This window comes from Haemaphysalis longicornis, unplaced genomic scaffold, assembly GCF_048455015.1.
Source record: "Haemaphysalis longicornis isolate Haplotype H1 unplaced genomic scaffold, Haemaphysalis longicornis Haplotype H1 scaffold_9, whole genome shotgun sequence".
Taxonomy (NCBI): Eukaryota; Metazoa; Arthropoda; class Arachnida; order Ixodida; family Ixodidae; genus Haemaphysalis; species Haemaphysalis longicornis.
In genome coordinates, this window is record NW_027526460.1 from 112158302 (window position 1) to 112179405 (window position 21104).

General features: G+C 48.3%; 1 protein-coding gene across 6 annotated transcripts in view; it reads right to left on the bottom strand.

Annotated features, from left to right (window-relative positions):
* LOC144153757 (uncharacterized) overlaps nucleotides 1–21104 on the bottom strand; it is a 592200-nt gene that overhangs the window by 424944 nt on the left and 146152 nt on the right. For all 6 annotated transcript variants that reach the window (XM_077685466.1, XM_077685464.1, XM_077685459.1 and 3 more), the window contains one exon: nucleotides 6446–8145. In XM_077685466.1, coding sequence (XP_077541592.1) covers nucleotides 6446–6633 — 188 coding nt within the window. In that variant the 5' untranslated portion in view covers nucleotides 6634–8145. The remainder of the gene's footprint in view (nucleotides 1–6445; nucleotides 8146–21104) is intronic.

Consider the following 21104-nt stretch of genomic DNA (forward strand, 5'->3'; position numbering starts at 1 on the left):
GTTTCAGACAGTGGGCAACGGCGCAAATAATTCGTCCAAGGCATTAGGCTGCTACCCTCAATGGAAGACAGACGTTGCACGCATTAAATTTAGGCAATCGAAACGTCGAAACGAAACGCGTGCGAAAACACTCGACTAAATCCTCTGTCCAGGTTACCGTCTTAACACGAGGTACGCGTCAGGGGGAACAAACCAAACAAAATGAACCAATAAAAAAAACAGGAACCTCATCAGTTATACCACGGCAGCCTCCACCGCTAACCGTTCTGCTGATTGACGCGTTCTCTGCACACTCAAAAACGCGCACATTTCCCCTCGCACTCAACTGGAATGTATAAGTGAATAAGCCGCAAGAACAAAAAACAAAAAAAAAAAAGATTAAATCTCGTGCAGGCTGTCACACCTGCCGCACTCACGCAATCAATTTCACTCATAGGCTCCGTCTGAAGTTGCGAAGCAGGACCGAAAACTTTTCGAGAAGAAAAAAACAGAAATTGAGTTTAGCGCGAAACACCCCAGTTTCTTCAGAAACCACTTTTGATCTTGGTCAGGCCACTAGAGAAGTGAAAAATCGGGGTGGAAAAAGGCGTTAGCAAGACGAAAGCCCATTTCCTGCTCCTTGTCCATTCTCTTCCTTGTCTTTTCTCTCTCTTTTTTTTTACTTCCACCACCCGAGGAAGAAAATTGGGAACTTTATCGAAAGCCGCGGTTGGTAAAAAAAAAAAAAAATTCGGTCGCCAGCGGCTTTCTGACCTAAGAGGAAGTCACTCCCCTTTCTTTCGTTTTGTTTTGATAGGCTCCATTAGATGTTCATACAACAACAATAGCCGACGCCACAGTGCGGACTCAAGTGTCCATTTAGACGATACATTGTGCAGTGTTCAACGGATTAACGCACACACACGCGTGCTACCCGGTACAAACGCATGTGGGACGCTATTTAGTTAGAGAATCGTGTTCCTCCGCTGCCTCCTCGCGATAGCATTATAAATACGATTTCGGGTATTTTCGTTGCATTTTGGTCGGGAGAGACAGAGAGAGAGAGAGAAACTCTTTATTAAGAAGGAAAATGCAGAGAGGTTTGCCGACATCAGTTCGCCGGCATGCTACTCTGCGGGGAAAGGAGGAGAGGGGAAAAGGTAGTAGGTGTAGTGAAGAAAAGGAGAGTAGTAGTAGTAGAGAAAAAAAAAATGATCCTTCTTCAGGGTATTGAGTTCAAAGGTTCTTGAGATGAAGGAATGACTACAATTTCGTGGACACACCAATGTCCTGGAGGAATGTCCTGGGGGACAAGGTTTTGCGCTGAACGGAGGGAGAGGGCCATGGTCCAAGTACCAATCTTAATGTCAATGGTCCAGGGTGGAGGCAATCAATTTTATGTTGTAAACGGCACCTTGAGTCGGCATCATTCCAGTAATATGTGTTCAACAGTTTCAAGTGAACCACAATTATCGCAATATGGGCTTGATGTCGGTTTCAGCTACTGCTTGTACGGTTTTGCGGGTTTTCCCCTTTTAAGTCGGTTTCGGCTATTTCTGTTGAATATTTTTTGACACTGTGGCTTTCAACCATTCCAGGTCTGTTTTCGCTGTTATTCATTTCAGTTCGGGTGTTTTCTTTTGCTTTAGGTACGTTTATGCTGCGATATAACCCCCGTTAGAAAGCTGAGGTGACGGCTGGTTGTACTGACTAGGAAACGCATGTACGCCTTGCCGTACACCTGAGTTTTAGTCGTACGATATACATCGCTTTCGGACAAGCAAGTGAGAAGTTAAATCCGATTTAAGCCGCTTCCAATTCGCTTACGGTCGTGACCGATTATATTCGAGTGTGTAATACATACAGTGCGCGGTTAAAACCATAACCGGGAAGCGCTTTCAAAATATTAGAACTAAATATGTTTGTTCACGGAGTTGGCATGACAGCGTAGTCTTAGTTGTAGATATCCAATGATTTGATTTTAAAAAGCTATTTCAATGTTGTCAGTTCCTATTCGTGGTGTAGGGCTGGCGTTTCATTTGTACCATGTTTAGCAAGCCGCCAACTGACCTGTTTCCAGCAAAGCCACACGTATCTATGTATATATTCAAGTTAAATATATGCCCAATAATTCATGTGGGTAGATAGACAAAATTGAACAGAAAAATGGCGTAACGTTACTTAGTTTCGAAATAACGTGCGAAAATTGTGTCCGGCAATAAAGAGAAAACGTTATTTAGTTCGGATGCCTTGCGCAGGGGTTTTTCTTCTTTTTAACTTTTCAATGAAGAGCAATGCGCCATTCATTACAAGTAGAAGAGTCACAGAACGCCTCCTCCGTAACTCTAAGGACGTGAACGCGTGTACAATGCAAACCCCAGCCTTTTTGGAACTGATCTTAGAGGGTACGAGATTTTTCCCACTCATATTTGCGCTGCAAAAGACATAAAAAAAAAGGCCAGGGGAACAGAATACTGCGAACGGATAGATTCATTCGCAGTGTGGTCGGTTTATAAATGTTCAAACATTTGCACTCGAACCAACATGATGGCTCTTAACGCCATGCCCTGACAGTCTATTAACCAAAAACTGCGTTTAATCTATAAAATGGTTTTTCTCCAGGTTAATCGCTGCTATGACTTCCCGTTCGAACATCTCGCCGCAGTGTTGGCGAAGTCGAATATATAAAGACACTGCCAGACTTACACTTCCTATGGCGGTGCCTGCTATATTTTAATATATAGTTGAACCTCATTATAACGAACACATGATATAGCGAATTATCGTATTTAGCGAGCTAAATACGAACTTTGGTTGCCCACGCTTCGCTTCAGTAACACTTATTTTTATAATGAAACCGAGACCACAAGAGCCGCGCACGATATCGGCTGTAAAGAAGGAATATTTTGTTCGCGCGAGGCTCTCAACCCTAAAGCTAGCATAGGCTGTTCCGTGCTGTGAAAAGCCACCAGACTAAGATCACATCCTTCTTCAAATAAATAAGAACGCAGATCTGCTTTGTTAAACAGACATTGTGCTTTTGTAAATTCAGATCCTCATGTTCCGATCAATTTGGTTTGAAACGGCACAAGGAGTCAGGTAAGGATTACCTAGTGTATAGTGGATTCGAAGCCTAGAAGAGTGTATTTTTATGTATAATATTTTTGCGCGAACCATATTGCACATTTGTTAGAGCCGACTTTTACCTCTGCTGTTAGAACAATTATCAGATATAACAGACTAATTGGGAATGCCCCGATACTACTTTGCTAAAACGAGGTTCGACTGTATTATCTTCGTCTTCCCCATTACGTCATTGTTGTGCATCCTTTTAACCTCGGGAGGCCGCAATTTCGATCGGCCTGAGGGCGCCGAACACTGGTCTCGAACGAAAGCACTCGCTAGCGAAAGGCAGGAAGGCAAGCATGGTGACTCGCAAAAAGAAAGCGAATGGGACCGGTGTGTGTGCGCGAAAGGCGGTCGGAAATGGAAGATCTGCACTAGGCAATCCTCTCGACTTCTCTCTCTCTCTGCGTGCCTCTATCTGCGCACGCGCTATTTCTCTGCGTTTTTGTTCTTTGACTTCACAAGGCATCCTCTATCTTCCCGTACATAGTTCTGCTCACTGTCAAACGGAGTCCAGCGAACACCAATCGCGGGAGCGCCGCGAGGCAAGCTGCATACGGACATCAAAATAGAGAAATCAACAAACAGAAAAAAACGATAACAAGAAAGTCTAAGTATAGCCAAGGCAGGTGCTTTTCCTAAATACGAAAAACTTCGCGAATGCCAGGGGCATGATTGCTTGAACGTACAAATGCGATATAAAAGACTGCCCCGGCGAATTGTTTTGAAATGGAATCCACCCTTTGATTACGCGCCTGGAGACCGAAGTCATGCGAAACTTGTGCGGTTTTATCAATTTTCCTTCGTTTATGCTGCGGCAGCAGTTACGCCCCGCAGCGTGCCGGTACGTACGAAATGCTTTTACGGGGTACTTAACAGTATTAAGAGTCAAGATGTAGTGAAGACAGTAAAACAGAGTTACGAGCATAAGCTTGAACCAGAACCGCAGCTGAAAAGTGATGAACCCCGGCGCCACGTATGGAAATTAAAATAATTTGGAGAAGCTTCTTTGTCGTGTGATAAAATAAAAGCGCATTTCCCCCCCGCGGTGCCAGAGAAAGGTCCAGAGAAAGGTCGAGGGAAAAGCTTTGATTGAAACTTAGAGGTCAGAGCCGCTAACGACAGGGCTTGCTTTTTTTAGGTGGGGGTAAACAAATCGCATGGAAGTGTCGAAACAAAAAAGAGAAAGGGGAGCAGAAATAAGGCAAAGTTTGTACAATGAAATATATATATCAACAAGTTCGCAACACAAAATAAAACATCGATACTCAAAACCGATAATCATGAAAAGGCGGCACGTTTCTGCTGGCTGTCGTCACAGCTAGTGTCACCAGTTAAGGTTACAGAGTATTGGCCCTATTTTCTCCAATTGTTACGTGCCGCCGCCGCCGCGATCATTGGTCACTTCGCATCACGTGACATCTGTTTACACGGCGACGGTTCATGGGTACGGCCATTTTGTTGTTCATGCGTTTTCCGTCGGTCATCCTCCCTGCTCTGCGACTGCGTGCGACTGGCGTCTTCCCGAATGCCAATCAAAGATAACGCGCTTCGCAGCATTTCAGCTCCAGAAGTGTGTCCGAAGATTACGTGTTACTGCGTCTTTTGCAGTGTTGCTTACAAATGACCTCGTCCAAGTTGGCGGTGAGGCCGCAGAAGCAGAAATCTGGCAACACTGATAAGCAACAAAATGGCCACCGTTGCTCACTTGCCTGCCTCAGTGACGGTACTCTGTATTTTATCTAGTGACACTAGTCACAGCCACGGACCGGGATTAGGTCATGTGATCCCTGTAGCGCATGTGCTGTCTGAACATAGGCACATTGCGCTGGTGTTTACCTCGCTAGCAGCAGCGCCGATTTCTATATCCTGGTGGTTCGGGGAGTTGCGAAAGATGCCATACTCAACACGGCCTCTGTTTCGTAAGTATAGGCGCCGTGGCCCAGATACTAAGAGTTACGATTATAAAGAGAATAGCTAAGGCCACCCGCACAAAGAAGGCACCTAGGGTAACGTCGTGATTACAATAGCCGAGACGAACAAACAGTCTGAGTGGGGCAGCTGATGAGACGTCAGGCATTGCTACTGTACTCGACCAATCAGGCTTAAGATAATAAACAAGGAAAAGGAGGAACCGATGCATTCATCGCGGCTGTCTTTCTTTACGCCTTGTCTCAGGGTCATCACCGTAAGGCGTTTGCACAGCGGGATGATTGACGTGGGTGATAACTGCTTGAGAAATCTGCCCTTCTTCATCAATGCCCTAGCGTCCGCCACACGCGGTTTTGTTAGGAAAAGTGCTGCGCTCACAGAGGCCCCTGTCCGGTGGAGGATGCCAATATACTTTATGATGCGGGGTCTCAAACTGCCGGCGCTTAACGCAAGCTTCCATGGCTATTTTATGGAAGGCCATTGGTTGGGAATAGTTTGGTATGCGTGAGGACGTTATTTCTAGCGTTCAAAATTGATGTTCAAAGTGTCAAAGTTTGCTTAGCGTTATCTTCGTCAGTAATACACAGCACGAAAATAAATTTAAATAAAGAGAGGCACCAGATGAATGTCTTCAGTGGGACCAGTCGTTATTAAACACGCGCAGAGAAATAAATTGCAGCTACTAGCAGCAGAGACAATGGAGAGAGGGACAAGCATTTGCTTCTGTCAAGTTGCTGTCCGCGTCAATTTCCCGTGCGATAATGAACGCTGTTATATCACTGCGATCATTCGAAGGTGTTTTGTGTAAGCGAGCTCCATATGGTCGCTTATCACGTTTATTATGGCGTTAAAACCTCGCGAATAAACACCGCTTTGCTGCTGGCTTTATTTCGCTCCAAAACGAGATTTTGGCTAACTGCAGGTTCAACTGACACAGCTATCAACTACACTTGTGGCAGGATTAAAACTACGTAGCGATACGAAAATGCAGAGGACGTTGAAGAAATACGAAGCAGCGTGGTATTCCGGCGCGATGCGATACTCAGCGTCGTGGTTCCCAGTACAGCGTAAAACGCCCGGTACCATAACAGGCAGCACACGCCACCAAGAGGGCGAGAAAGTAACTAAGGGAAAGGAAACCACAATGCTACTTAAATGTTACGTGACTTGCTGATAACGCCGCAAAGACGCTGCTGAAAAGGAAACATACAAGAGGGCGAGAAAGTAACGGAAACAACAATGCTACTTAAATGTCACGTGACTTGCTGAATAGGCAGCAAAGATGCTGCTGAAAAGGAAACACACACGAGCGCTCAACAAAACAAGCAGCCGCCTGCTTTACGTCTCTAGAGAAGCCTACCTCGAGGCTTTTGGAGCAGGTACGAGCAAAAGAGGAGTTAGTACTCACAGTATTCTTCGCTCCTCCATTTTGCGCAGCGCCTCGTCCCGCTTGAGCACGTGCATGATGGCCTCCCTTTCGGCCAGCGTGAGCTGACTCAAGTCCAAATCCATGACGCGACCGGCGATGGTGATCCCTCCGCCGCCACTCGCTGATCCGCCGCTGCTGCCGGGCTCACCGGCCTCGGATGCCGTCATGAGCAGGCGGCCGCCGCTCCCGAGCGTGGTTCGCTGCAGCCTGGCGGGACGAGGCCAGCCAGTCCTCTCGATGCTTCCACCACTTCCACCACCGGTCGCCCAGGCCGGCTTCCGGTCCGCATCGGGGCCTCGGTGCGGACCCCACGAGCCGCCGCTGCCGTCACCGCAAGCCGCCACGCGAGCGCTGCAGCCGACCGCCACGCGCACGACAGCCGAAGCCGCTGCCGAGGGACCTGCGAGACAGCCGGTGCCGCAGCCGGCACGGCGACACTCCAGACTTCCGCGGAACGCACGTCCTCAGCTGTCGCTCCTGGCAGGGGTCGCGCACAACACCGACGAGCCGCTGCTGTTGGTCACGCTGGTACGACGCACCGTGAACCACTCGGGGACCTTCTGTGGTCTTTCTTAACCTCAACGGACCGACACTTCACAAAGGAAGATCCACGCAGGACGTCTGGAACGAAGATGACGGCGCACACTCTCGGCAGCACACCGCACCACTCTCTTCGCTTGGCAAAGTTTAATCTCACGGATAGCGGGCACGACCGGCAGATCTTAGCCGCGACGGCGCTGGGCCATGCGTTTAGAATTGGCGTCGGTATATAACCGGTGGTCTGCAGGCTACGATAGAGATCACAGGCGACCACAAAGGAAAGGCACTCACGAAACAACACACCAGAAGCACCGCAGAGCTGTATAATCACCAGCCACAACAACAACAACAACGACGACGAGTGCGACAACAGCAACAGCAACAAAAGAACGAGAGAAACTCCTTCGGCGAGTTGTACGCTTGAGCGATCACGTTCCGCCGTTAATCCACCGCTCGGATGCTGAATTCAATACGGGGCGTCGGGCTTCACCGCAGCACCCTCGCGCGACAGAGCAGAGATTCAAGTTGCGCCGAAACTTGCCGTAGTCCCCCCCGTCTTCCTAGCTGAACGCTGCTCTTTTTCTCTGTCGTCGAAGCGCTAATCGCCGCGATTATCCTTCGCAAGAGGCCCAGGGGTAGATAATGGTTATCTACCACCGTCTCTACCCTGTTCTCTCGTGTATACCTCGAACCGCGTCGGTTCCACAGGAAACCGGGCTCCGGCTTATCTAATTTGTAAACAATCACAGCTTGCAAGAAACGTGTCTCGTCGAGCCCAGCGAAAGTCGTATGCCAGAGCGAATCACCCGCTCCCAGTCAGAGTTCGAAAGGTCGCGAGGTCGTGTAACTCGTTCGCCGGCTCTCTCCTCTTTCGGGAACGAAACGCTGCTTCCGAGTATCCGCCGCTCGCTGCAAATTTGGCACTTGGATAGCTTCGGCACAAACACGGGGAGGCACAAACAACAAGCGCAAGGCACGCATGTGAAGAAGCCGCACTAGCAGTGGTTGCGGCGACGACTGTTGACGCGGGCAGTCGGAGGAGCTTCGCCTCTTGGGGATGGTCGTTCGGCGCCCCTAATCGGCATGGCACCCCGGGAGGCGCGTTGAACAGCGCTCGGCTCTCGCACTCAGGAACTCATCTGAAACGAGTACATTGAGAAGCAGAAGCGTGATTAGCACCGCCTTAGAGCGAAAAGTCGACGAAATGAAAAAGTGTGAAAGCGCGTTGGAGAAGCACTAACCGAGCCACATTCAAATTAGAGCGAATCAAGGTCACCCTTCCGGCTAGCAAAAATGACGGGGCCGTTCATTTGACGGCGCTTCGCCATTGGCCTTCCTTCACAACCTGTTCGTATCGAATTGAAAATCACACGCCGATATAACCTTCATCCCATTGTTTTTTTTTTTCCTTCGGTGTGGCCATATTTTAGAGCAACTTTGATTTGATTTATTATGAGGTTTAACACGCCGACGCTACACAGGCGATGAGGCGCGCCGTAGTGGAGGGATCCGGATTAATTTTGACCACGTGGGCATCTTTAACGTGCGCCGTAATCTCGAACACACCGGCGTTTACGCTTTTCGCCTCCATCAGAAAAGCGACCGCCGCGGCCGGGAATCGAACCCGCGTCCGTGGACTCAGCAGCACAACGCCTTAGCCACTGAGCAATCGCGGTGGGTTTAGAGAAAACTTTCACTGTGGGTGTCCGAAATTACTTATTTAGAATATCGAATCGAATACAGTTTTTTTTTTTATTACCATGTCACTGCTGACCACAGATGTGTTGCAATAAACGTGAACGAAAAAAAAATTGACATAGCGGATGTTACACATTTCTACGTTCACCGGTGTATGGCTCTCGCATGATTATTTTCTCACGGCGTATTTAGGAGCTTAACCACGACATGAAGTAAAATGCAGTATCTTTAGCAGTCCATAAAAGCCGAACGCCCGAACATTCGGACAGAGCTGAATATTCGAAGATGTCCAGAAGCGAATTGTTGAAACGAACCCGAATTGAACGAAAACAGAAAATCGTATTCGAATTTCGAATACACATACACCGCTACGTTTAGAGCGGTGTATGTGTATGTCTATGTTTAGAGCACTGCATGCTTTAAGCAATCATTCGCGAAGTCGTCTGTTTTTTACTTTAAAGAAAATCAAATAGTCGCTGTGTTTTACACCAGGAGCAATGGCCTCGCAATGCAAGAGCTTTCAGTACGCCCAAGTTGCGCGAGAAAGGGGGAGGGAACACTTTTATAGAGCGTCCTAGACGGCTCAGAAGGGGGGGGAGGGGGAGAGAGAGTGGTTCCTTCGTAACTGGAGGATGTGTGCAGCCCGCACCGCCTGTGCTCCGGCCACCAGCAGCAACTGGGCATACGTAGAGATGTTCTGGACAGCAATGTCCCCCATTGCTTTACTTGGGAAGTCTCAGGGATAAAGTCGCACACTTCGAAATACTTTACGGGCCTTTTAATACATAGCTTGCAGCGCGGAGCTTCTGCTGGTGCGTTTTGTCATCTTGCTGAGTATTTTTACGCAAATACGCTGAGTACAGGCCACCTCCTGCTCACCCAATGAGCATTTCCCGCACGCCGTTTATGTGCAAACAAACACCCACTTCTTCACACCAATAGAATTATAGAACACAGAGAAGCAGTATGTGTGCTGCCCTTTTATTGCGAAAGCAATAAATGGTCATCGAGCGCAAAAGACAGCGTTCGGGAGCGTCGGCATCTGTAACAGCGAAACGGCTCCTTTGAAGTGCAAGTTCAAAATGCATAGTGCTAGTGCATAGTGCAAGTGCATAGTGCTCCATAGTACAAGTCTTCCATAGCAGTACGAAGGGCGGCCGCCCAAGCCAGTGCAGGGAAGATGAAGTAAGGAAGCGGAAGGACGCAGGCAAACGAGCGAACAGACAAGCAGCGAAATTCACCAACCTCGTCAGCTCTTCCAGTACATGGCAACAGAAACGAGTAGCGGCGCGACGCGTAGAAGCAGAACGAAGCCAGTCGAAAGCGTTAAGGTGGAAGCTGATCGCAAAGCCATTCTCTCAAGCGCCAAAAGGATGAACAGATACCCTCTTGAAAGCGGGGCGGAAGCAAAGCGTCTCAGGCGTTCCATTTGACGTTTACGCTCTAGCATTTACAACCATCAAGAAGTGCTCATAGGTGTCCGCGAAACTTTATTATTTTCGCATTCGAATAAAGCCCACATTTGGATCGTAAAAAGGTAAAACGCTGCGCTTTTATGAGTACCCCAAACGTGGGATATTGGTAAACACCCCGATCACGCGCAGAAGCGGACAAGGCGACGACGCGGCTTGATCTGTGGTGTCATTTATAAGTTTATTCAAGCAACTTGCGCACCATGAACGCTTGCCCATGTGCAAACCGTGCTGCTACTCTGTAGACGCTGAAATTCAAAAAAAAAAAAAAATGAGAGGAGTTCACACTGGCTTTTGCGCCTGGGTTATACACACACCTGGGCAGGGGCTAAGGGAGGGGGGGGTGCTTGTGGGGCTTCAGCTCCCCCCCCCCCCCCCCTCCTGAAATTTTGTAGCGGTGTCATGCATGGCGACCAAGGCAACAACCTGCGCCGGAAACCATCCTAGGATTTTGTCTAGAAGGCCAGAAGCTGCGCGGAAAGCGCACCTACACTCCCTTGGTGGCCCCTTTCCCTCCTGGCACGCGTAACTCTTATCCAAGGCTTTGACCAGGGAGGTGTTCTGCGAGCTCGCGCGCCGCGAAGCGACGGATAGTCGCTGCTCAGAGAAACAAGGGGAGATTCGCGGGAGAAACCGCAGGCCTGGCTGCTTCAGTATCTCTGTCCAACCAGGGTCGCCGCCGCAAAGCATTGTACTAACGAGTTCGTATTTCTACCCCCCCCCCCCCCCCTTCCCGTCTACATGTTGCAAATTTACCTGCGAATTTACCGCTGCGGCGCCGTTCGCGCGGCAAAACTATCTATCGCCAAAGCTACAAAAATTGGTCGTTTTGCCGCACGAGCGGCGCCGCAGCAGCGATTTTGCCGGTGAATTCGCACTATGTAGAACGGTCTTTCTGTGTCAAAGTGCATACTGTTGGAAGTGACGCTTTTGTTGCCCTGATCAAAATATAATCTCGCTTCTTTTACCACAACAGTACATTTTGACGTATTTTTGTATGAGTAATTTGGTACAATTATCCGCAGTACGCTACGGTTGACAACTTGCTCCTACGCAGTATGTTGGCGTAAAACACAGATGTGTTAAGATTTGCCGTTAACAGTCGCATGTGTGCAAAAAGGAAAAAAAAAAAGATTATTTGATTACAACCCACACGTTGTTTGTTTCGTGCTTTTCACGTTTATGATGTACGCTCCGTACTTTGTTAATTTTGGATGAATTAGTTTACTACTTCCATGTTTGTTAAGAATATATGTTTATCTTTTTCTATATTTCTTTAAGTGTTATTTCTTCTTATCTAGACAGAATAGAAAATTGCAAGCAACGATAGCATTTCTGCCACAATTTTCGGAAGATGCGAATAAATTTGTTAATGAAATATTTAATTTTCCTTGTTCCTGACAGTTAATAGTTGTCTATTTTCAGTTTACAGCTATGTATGTTATCAGTTAATAGTATGTATTTATTACACATATACATATCTCCTCCACCCCCGAGCAAAAACTTTGACTACGCCACTGGCCACAAGGCGCGCCGTGGTAGAGGGCTAATGATTGTTTTAAACCACTTGGGCATCTTTGAGATGCGCCGAAACAAGAGCATACGGTAGCTTGATGTTTCGGATACACGGGAAAAACGGTTGGTAGTCGAACCCGTCACACCGCGCTCAGCAGCGCTACGCCACCGGGGCGAGTTACGTATACCGTTAAATATAGAGACCGCACATAAATACAACGGAAGATCTAACTTTCGACAAGAGGGCTTTGCTTTGTGTACAGTGATCGGGCGTTTCTGGCCTCCCAATCCCATCGATCGCCTCACCAGGCCTTTCGCCTAAGCCTTTGCGCAGTTTCGCGCACTTGCTAGACAAAATCAGCCAACGATCGCTGGCCAAAACTCGATTCACAGCCCACCCATACCGGTAACACAAGAAGCAGCGGAAATTTGAGTTATAGAGTTCGAAAAAGACGAACGTCAGTAATCGAATAAACAGGAAGACAAGAGTACACCCTGCCAAGCATGTAAGTACACAGGAACAGTAAATATGCTGGCGAATGCGAACTATCGATTCGCGACGCACAGCAACAGGGCAGACATTTTCTTCACTACAGGCCTGACGGTGACCACGTCTTTGCCGACGATTTCGCAAGGGTGGTTGCAAACCTAACGCTGCAGTTTTTACCCCCGACACTGCATGTTTGCTTACCCCTTCGCGATGCTCAAAGGGCCTGCGTGTTTTGTGAACGAAGTGGAGGACGCTTTTGGCGTTGCCTGCAGCCTGCACACAGTTTTCCTGCCGCCTCTATTTTGACGGCAGCCGTTGCAGCCGGAATTCCTACACTTTCGCGAGCGCCACTATTTCGAAGGAGGTCGCTACGACTCCACCCACTCTCCGCAATGTCGCGCTGAACGACATCCACACATGGCCCCAATGAGGAAAATAAAGGACTGGTGATCCCTGCTAGAACTAACCACTGCACGGAAAACTTGAGACCAGGGTCTTAGAGTCAGAACGACAGCGCATCGAAAGGATTACGAACGAGCACTGTAGCGGCTCCCCGCGGTTTCTATTCTTTCAACGGTATAGGATACATACACGATGTGGACAAACTTGAGATACAGTACGCGTACGCGACTGCTCAGAATACTCCGAGAAATCCGCGGGTTCGAAATATCGGGTGATGAGGCTGTCAATCGCAGTACAAGTGTTGTCTAGCCAGCCATCGCCATGCCGCGGTCGTCGGCGAAAAGGCCGGTGGAAGGGAGAGACGCACACGGCCACGCACACACACGTCGTTTCGACAAAATCGATCCACTTCAGCTCCAGTTACCTTGAAACGACCGACAGTCGTGCAAGCTAGTTTGCGCAATGCTTCGCGAGGACGGACGCTGACAGCTCGCGAATTCCGCGAAAGTATACCCGAGAGCGCGCACTCTGAGCTAATTGTGAGTCGAATTTCGAGCACCCGAAAAAAAAAAAAAACACAAAAGGAGAGAGAAACCAGAAAGGAAAAGGAATGACAGCCGAATTGGCCGCGAACCACGGAATTTCGTGTGACAGCAGCGTACACGCTCCTCTTTTAAAGCGTTGGCCAAATAGCTCACTGCGTGCAGCTATGGGGAGTATGTAAATGTAGCAGTTTGCTAGGCTTCAGAGTAAGCGCACAAGATTCAGAGTGTGTAGTCACATTCCCTGCGGTCGACCCTCCAAAGTAAGCCTAAGAGCACATACAGAAATTGTTTAACTCGACTAAAGTGCGCATACCAACTATTTTAAAGACTTACGAAGCACGCCTTTCAGCACCCTTTACATTTCGCCCGCGTTCGCCGCCCAAGAAGGTCATGAGCTACCTGTAACCGTTTCTTTATAATCATTTTTGCGCCAGCGATTAACGAGTGGAAGCCACTAACAGCTAACAACCACTAACAACAGCTTTGGATGCGCCTTTGCATCGTTTGTGCCTATCCTTGGCGCTGTGCAGTTACTTCGCCTGAAAATTCACATGACATGTACACAGACACACTCCCCAGAACCTTTAGGCATATTAATTACCACCGCCTGTACCATCTGTATATGTCTAAATTTGTTCGTGATTGCTTTGAACATACTGCTTACGCTTTTATACGCTTTTGTTCGTGCTTATTATTTTGATGCTGGCTTTAATAATTTGCTTGCGCACTGAAAAAACTCATTCTGTAAACCACTTTGGTGAAATCACGCAAGAAGGTTGGAGAATTCTTATCTAAAAATACACAAAAAAATTCTAATCATTCCGGGAAACAAAGGAATGTTGCGCGGCTGAGATTACACCACGCTGCTCCAATTTCGAGGACGGTAGCGTTTATTAAAGTTAGGAAAGGAAGAAGAAGCTGTTTGATGCCGACATAACGGGCAAGGCGGAGAGTTGCTTCGCCTGGAAAGCGCTTGTTTTCAAAGCACCAGGCCTTATTCCGAGCGCGTGCATGGGAAAACTAAATGCGGCAGTAACGCAGAATTTGCACCTCCTCCACATGCGTCGCAACTGTTCCCAAAAAGTGTGTGCTCGACGGTGCGTGGAATGGTGTAAGCAGCAATGCACGTGGGTTTAACGACTTTAGCGCGGAAATTCTTGCAGCTTGCAACGATTTGTGTACAGCGCGCACACACGCACGCACGCACGCACACACACGCACGCGCACACACACACACACACACACACAGACAGACAGACATACAGACAGACAGACAGACAGACAGACAGACAGACAGACAGACAGACAGAGACGTCCCAGTCTCAAATCCCAAAAGTGATACCGCAAAAACATAACAAGAATTCCTGTGGTACGACAAAAAACGTTGTTGTGACAACAGAAATCCTGTTGTTACGACAAAGTCATCTGTTGTTACGACACACATTTCTGCCGTAACGACAAGGTCAATTTTCTCAGCGACAGACATTCCTGTAGTCATAACAGAACTGCTATTTACGCTACTTTTCACAATGGGAAACAACATCCAAATCAATGCGCAACCACTGATGGAACATCAGGATCACTACAAGACAGAATTCGGCACGACGGAATATCAAAATCAGGACAGAAATACGACACACGACAGAACATCAGAATCACGACACAAGAATACGGCAATACGACAGTACGACGCACGAAAATACGACAAACTACCGAAATTTTTCTGGTCGTCATTATCGACTGAGGTGCATTTATTTCCATATACTTCTCAAAGATAGAGGTACCTTGAAACGTAACAAAAATAAACGCTTGTGATTCCGAAAAGTTTATCCACAAATCTGGTTTTGCGCGTTGCATTGGGAAGAACGCCTTCTCAGCACTCAACGGGAGGCAATGGCAAAGAAATTCACCTAAATTCCCGAGTTCTGATTATTCTCATTAGGTGTTTTCCTTACTTTTAGCGGCATCTGTACGCGTTGAAAAGCTAGAAGAGCAGGAGCCAGTTTGTTCTGACAGGAAATTGCGAATTCGTGCTTCAAATAAAGCTTTTCGAAGCAGTGGCAGCCGTTTGTCCTCCGCTAATTCTCCGCTCCGAGCATGTGTGAGTGACAACCGCATTGGGCAGTGGCGAATTTCACCATTAATGTTTATTGAGCTAAATTATTAGGCGACTGATAGTAATTAAATTGATTAATTTTTTTTAGCTTTGTTGTTCAAACTCTGCCAATCCCCTTCCATGAGTATGCACAGTGCGCAACAAACGAAACGCGAACAGGAAAGCTTCACCACAAAAACACATATTTGACGATCTTGAAACACGGAAGCGGACCGACGGTGCGGTCGGGATTTACAAAAAGGAGTCCGGCAGGAATGAACTGGCGAGTGATATTTTTTTAGAGTCATTGTGCTTGGCGTAGTTACTGATGTTTCACAACCGTGAGCCGTGGCAAATGTGTCGAGAAAAACAAGACGCGAGGAGAAACTTTCGTAGTAGCAATCTCCCTGGCGAAAACGCCAGCAGCTCCAAGTCCAGATAATGTAGCAAGAACTGACGTTCCTTAGGCGCCCCCCGCGAGCCTCTCACCAGGCGGGCCTGCAGGCGCGATAAGCGTTGTCCGGTGTAAGATAAAACCACGCGGCGCACGACGTCATACCAAGCAGCAGCAGCAGCTCCTTCCACACCCGTCTGAATATCCAAAGAAAGCTTCGATTTAATATTCATAGCCTACTTCGTAACCCATTTAAAGTCCATAAAACCGACACCATCAGTGCAAGCCCCTACTGATCACCGCAGTCCCCAGACGCATTCCCCGTAATCAATGCCGTTCCAAATGACATCTCAGCTTCCTCTACCACGCAGAGCGACCGTCGTGTCGAGGCACATCACCAGACCGCTCGCTGACAAAGGAGCAACCAGATGCTGCACGATGCCAAGACGCCAGACGCGCCTCATCAAGATTCACGGCGCCGGAACCCGTCGTCGTGTAGAGCAACGAGCGTCTCCAGCCGAGCAGGGAAGCTAGACAGCGGTCGAGCGCCCCCCTCTCTCCGGCACCGCGGGCGTTCCTTTAAACACCGGGGTGCATACAACCAGGTTCCCGCAGTGCCGCGAGAGATGAGGGCGGACAAATCGACCGGGCATGCGCAACACCCGCTACATCGAGAGAAGGCCTTAGCACTTGCACCTCGCTTACGGGCCACGTGTTTGATCCAGTCTTTAGAGACGCCGGAAGGCGTCCGCATGTGCCGGCCAAAATTAGGCGTGTCAATAGCCAATCACGCTGTGGGAACACAACAGTGAATGCCAGGTATTCGGGCTTCCTCTTACTGATCGGTGTTGAGCAGCTGCGGCGTCACGACAGCGGAAGTGACGGGTGACGCGAGCCGGAGAAGACCTAGGCCATCTCATTAAAATGAAGGCCTCTGCAACCCCCCTCCCCCCCGCCCCCCTCCGTTTTCACCACACACGCGGTGTGCTTCTTCTAACGCATAGCTCTTAGGCCAGCGGTAGTTGCGGTAAGGAGGGTCAAGTCCACTGCCTATTTTACGTTCCCTTCCTTAGGAAGGAATTAACCTCATAAACTTAAAAAACGAACGGGGAATTCAGAGTGTACGATTACCTGTAAGTGAAGCTTGCGATTTGAAGCGCTACAAGATCGTTTCCGGACTAATTAGTGAGCTTTCGCATTAATTGGAGGGACCTGGGATTCTTCAAGCGTGCAGAGGAATCTACGCGTAGGCAGGTATCCTATTTCCGCTCCAGAACATACACGGCAGTCAAGACGGAAGATCGCAAACACTGCACCAATTAGCGGAGCGCCTCGTATGTAACTACCCTACCATCGGAAAGGCTACGTATAACTGGGTTTTCTGAGACCCGCTGGTAAATTGATCGTCATGATCCGAACGGTGGGATAGTTATACACCTACATAGGCATTATCCCCAATATATATTCATCAAGACAAGCCAAGTCATGTTATTTCCGACAAAGTTTGTTGGGGTCTGCCAAGCAAATAGTTCATAGATCGCTTGGATGTGCCTGGGAGCCCGTTCACGCAGCGAGACGTATTGGGCGAACCTTGCATTGGGTTTGTTTGTTTATCTTTTGTTTTTACTGCCCGGCCCCGGCCGCGCCGGGCTTTGTTATCTGAGTGCCAAATGAAGCGCGTGCTCCATTCTTTATTTTTATGCCGCACGGGTTATCTCATTTGATAGGCAGAGTGTTTCGCCCTAACGACACTAGCTTAGAATCTTCTTTGACCTACAGTGTTCTCGATTCAATTCTACCGTTCGAGAAACACCCACGCCCAAATATAAATGCATGCGGAGCAGACGCCGTGGCATTCGATTCACCGACGCTTGCCTGCGCAGGTCACTTTGTCGACTGCTGCTTCACCACCTGTGTATTCTTTAAGTTGTTAAGGGAGCGCAAGTACGCTCCAATAATCTTTTTTTCCTTGAAGACAACTGCGTCGTCTTTGGCTTCGTGACAATATGAAGGAACGGGAACACGAAAGTGATGCCGGATCAAATTTCAAGAACACAATTAAAGTATACTCATATATCAGTGAAACATATTTACAAATGAAATAACACATCTATCCGAAGTGTGCTTGAAAAAAAATTAAGAAAAGAGACAAGGACAGTCCCACGAATATAGAAACACCCCGCAAAGGCACCCAGATGCACTGACTTGGGCCTTTCGCACAGCAAAAACGCCATTACGCATTGCCTAATTCACTTTTTGCAATTAGTATTAATGTATCCTAATTAAAATAGGTTGGTCGTACGCCTGTTTTTAAAGTACCAAGCCACGTGTATACTATTGTGCACAGGGTGAAGTACAATTTCTAATCTTCTAGCTGTGCCTCCAATTAGCACGCGCCAAGCACATATATAAGTTACAAGGTTATTCGACAATGCCTTGCTAAATATGGAGCAATAATATGAAAACATTCGTTACAGGCCACCACGGTGGGGCTGACGAGGTGACATATTAAAATTCTCTCTGGCTGGCGGAGGAAATGAGATTATAAGGCAAAGAACAAAAAAGCGTCTGCAAGAATGTTTTACGTGAGACATCGCCGAGGTATCCCTCATCGGAAAGGCGGGAATAACATTTCTCATTTCGTAATAACCGAAATCCCGAATGAATCGCAATAGCGCTTGAATGAATAGCAAACTTAAAGCTGAGCGGTTCTTAGACTGACGAGGACACTCCAATATTGTTTTTTCTGAAAATTGTGAGCTAACTCCTTCACAAAATCACGCAATCTATGTTTTGCAGGATGCTAAATAGCTGGGAATCACAACTGCTACGTTTTCATGAGAGGTACACAGCTGCCTCGGTAAACACGTGCATTTGGTATTCATATATCCTAAACGTGATTCGTTCGCGCAATTCACGCAGCGTTCCGATACGTTCGTGGTAGAAACGAATGCTTATACGTGACTCAACAAGACGGCGCATCGAAGAGCTGGCGCCGCATTCACGCCCGAACGGCTTCACCGGTGCAACAGCGGCCAGCCGACGCCAGGGAGCCCTCGCGTCTGCTCCGAGCGACGGCACGTTATGCCCACAGCGACGGCTAATGAACGTCGGGGGGACGACGAGCGCGGTGGGCGGTTATCGCCACACGTGCGGCAGCGCGAAAGGAGCGATACGGCGAGGAAGTAATACAGTTAATGGTCCCATACGCAAGCCGCGTATGCGCCCGCTGGCGGCTTCGACTGCCCATCTGACGCGGCTGCAGGCAAACGTGATTTGGCGAGAACCGCGCCAGACGACGGACGGTGTAGCGCAAGGCATGGTACTAAACACGTAAAAGCAACGAAAAACGCGGGTTCATGGACGCTTTCTCGCGTTTCCAAAATGGGCCACATGTGTCAGGCGGTGCATTACGGAGGAGTGGCGATGTTCTCTCATACCTTAATTCACCCACGCCTTTACAAGAGGACCTCTGCGTGAAGTTTTGTGGCGCTGTTGTGTGAAAACGGAGGAGAAGGCACGGGACGAACTCTTGCTCTGCAGGAACGTACTCCTCCCTTCCATTACAACCGCCCCCATTACATTTTCGGTCTCGGTAGCGCCACTTCTGTTGAATTCGCCCGGTGGCAGTGAAGTACCTTCGCCGTAAAAAGAGAGAAGAACGAACTCGCGAAGCATAAAAATCGCACTGAGCGAGTGAAATCCGCGATTCTGGCTACGCCTATCCCTGCTACGCCACGCAACAGGTAACGTTAAAGCGCCCTTATTTAATGCGACAACAATTCCATGGCTCTTCATTAGTCCAGCCATCACTATGATGGGACGTGAGCAGGATAAAGATGTGCGCAAGCGTGGAATGGATGAGCGTCTGGCATCAACTTACGAAATACTACTACTACTACTACTACCACGACCACGCGATGGCACGAAGTGGGAAAGCCAATATTGAGCATTTATTTGCTCCCTTGAAGAGCGTACACGGTGATGCACGCGCACCAACGCTCCAAGTCCCTAGCCAGCCAGCGCGCCAGGCCAGATCCCCGGACGCGTGAACCATGCTTCGTCGCCAGCTCCTCTACCATCATTACTGGCGTTCATGTTGGCGGAAAATTTGAAATCCGCAACACGTGCTACCTGTGCCATCTTTGAAAGCAAAGAGCCTTAAGGGCAAGTAGAGCGGAAAGTTGTGCAGGTTGGTACTGCGTTACATATGCATATATTTCCTAGCGCAAATCCAATCAAATAGCGCAAAATAGACGAGAACGCAACCGAACAATGCGGACGGGACAGGCGTTAGGCCCGTCCGCATTCTCCGCTTCACCTCTCGTTTATTTTGCGCTAGGAAATATGCATCAGCGTAACGGCAGTCATTTTTAAAGACGATAATCTTTCTTGGGATAAGAGGACTGTGATTTGGGCGAGTTGGTGAAAGTTCATGATTGACAATCCAGCGCGCGAAAACACGGCACAAAAAAGAACGAGAGTTAGACAGGACAGCGCTGCACTCACAACTGATCTATTTCAAAGAAAACATTGGTCATATGTACAGATCAGTCTCCCACGTGGCGGTAACTTATTGCACCCGATAACCACAAACAAAAAAAAAACGCAATCATTAATAGGTTTGCACATGTGTAGTCTTTGGTTTACTTGGTCATGCAAAGGCGTCACTCAGATACGCGTATTCCCGGATACTTGAACGCGAAAATTTTGGTCTGTCTGCATGTCCCTCGATTCAGCTACCCGGCCAAAGTGAAACAGATATTGAACAATAGGTTTATATACCCACATCCAAATCTAAACGGCTAAGTCCGGTGCAATGCTCATACTTGTTGAGCTAAAACAAAATATTACGCTTATCTGGGGCAAAACATCAAGACATTAACGATATTCCCAGTTTTTCTTTATTAAAAACACACGGATGGTTGGTTGATAAAACGTACGTCCAGAAAAATACCGTGCTTCTAGAGCGGAATTTTTAAAAATCAAACGGAACAGTAACGAAATGTTCCACTAGATAGTTTTCACGTTCCTCTTGGAACGCACATGGAGTAAGTAGGGTGCCTCGACTCACGCGCGTCTCCGCCCTGCGGCAGCGCTGGCATCGAGGCACCCGACTTGGAGCAGTGGAACGCGGTAAATTTAAATTGACTTGGGCAAACCTCCATCGTCTTCATCTTGAGAGGAACAGCATAAGACGTGAGCGGGAAAGAGGAGGGAGGCATTTACTTGACAGGGGCGCCAGACGACTATCGTCTTTTGTCGACATTTGCAACGAAGTGAGCAGATACGCGGCCAATTTTTTAGCAGTACTCCACAGCATCATACCTCGTCATTAAAACCCAATTATGGCCCCCAACGGTGGCTTCACGGGTAATTCTAGTGACGCGTACGAATACCGGAGCTCGGAAATAGCCACGGCTTCGCAGCAGCAATTTTGTTTCGCGGTGTGACGAAATGTAGAGTAACGTACAAAGCTAAAATATC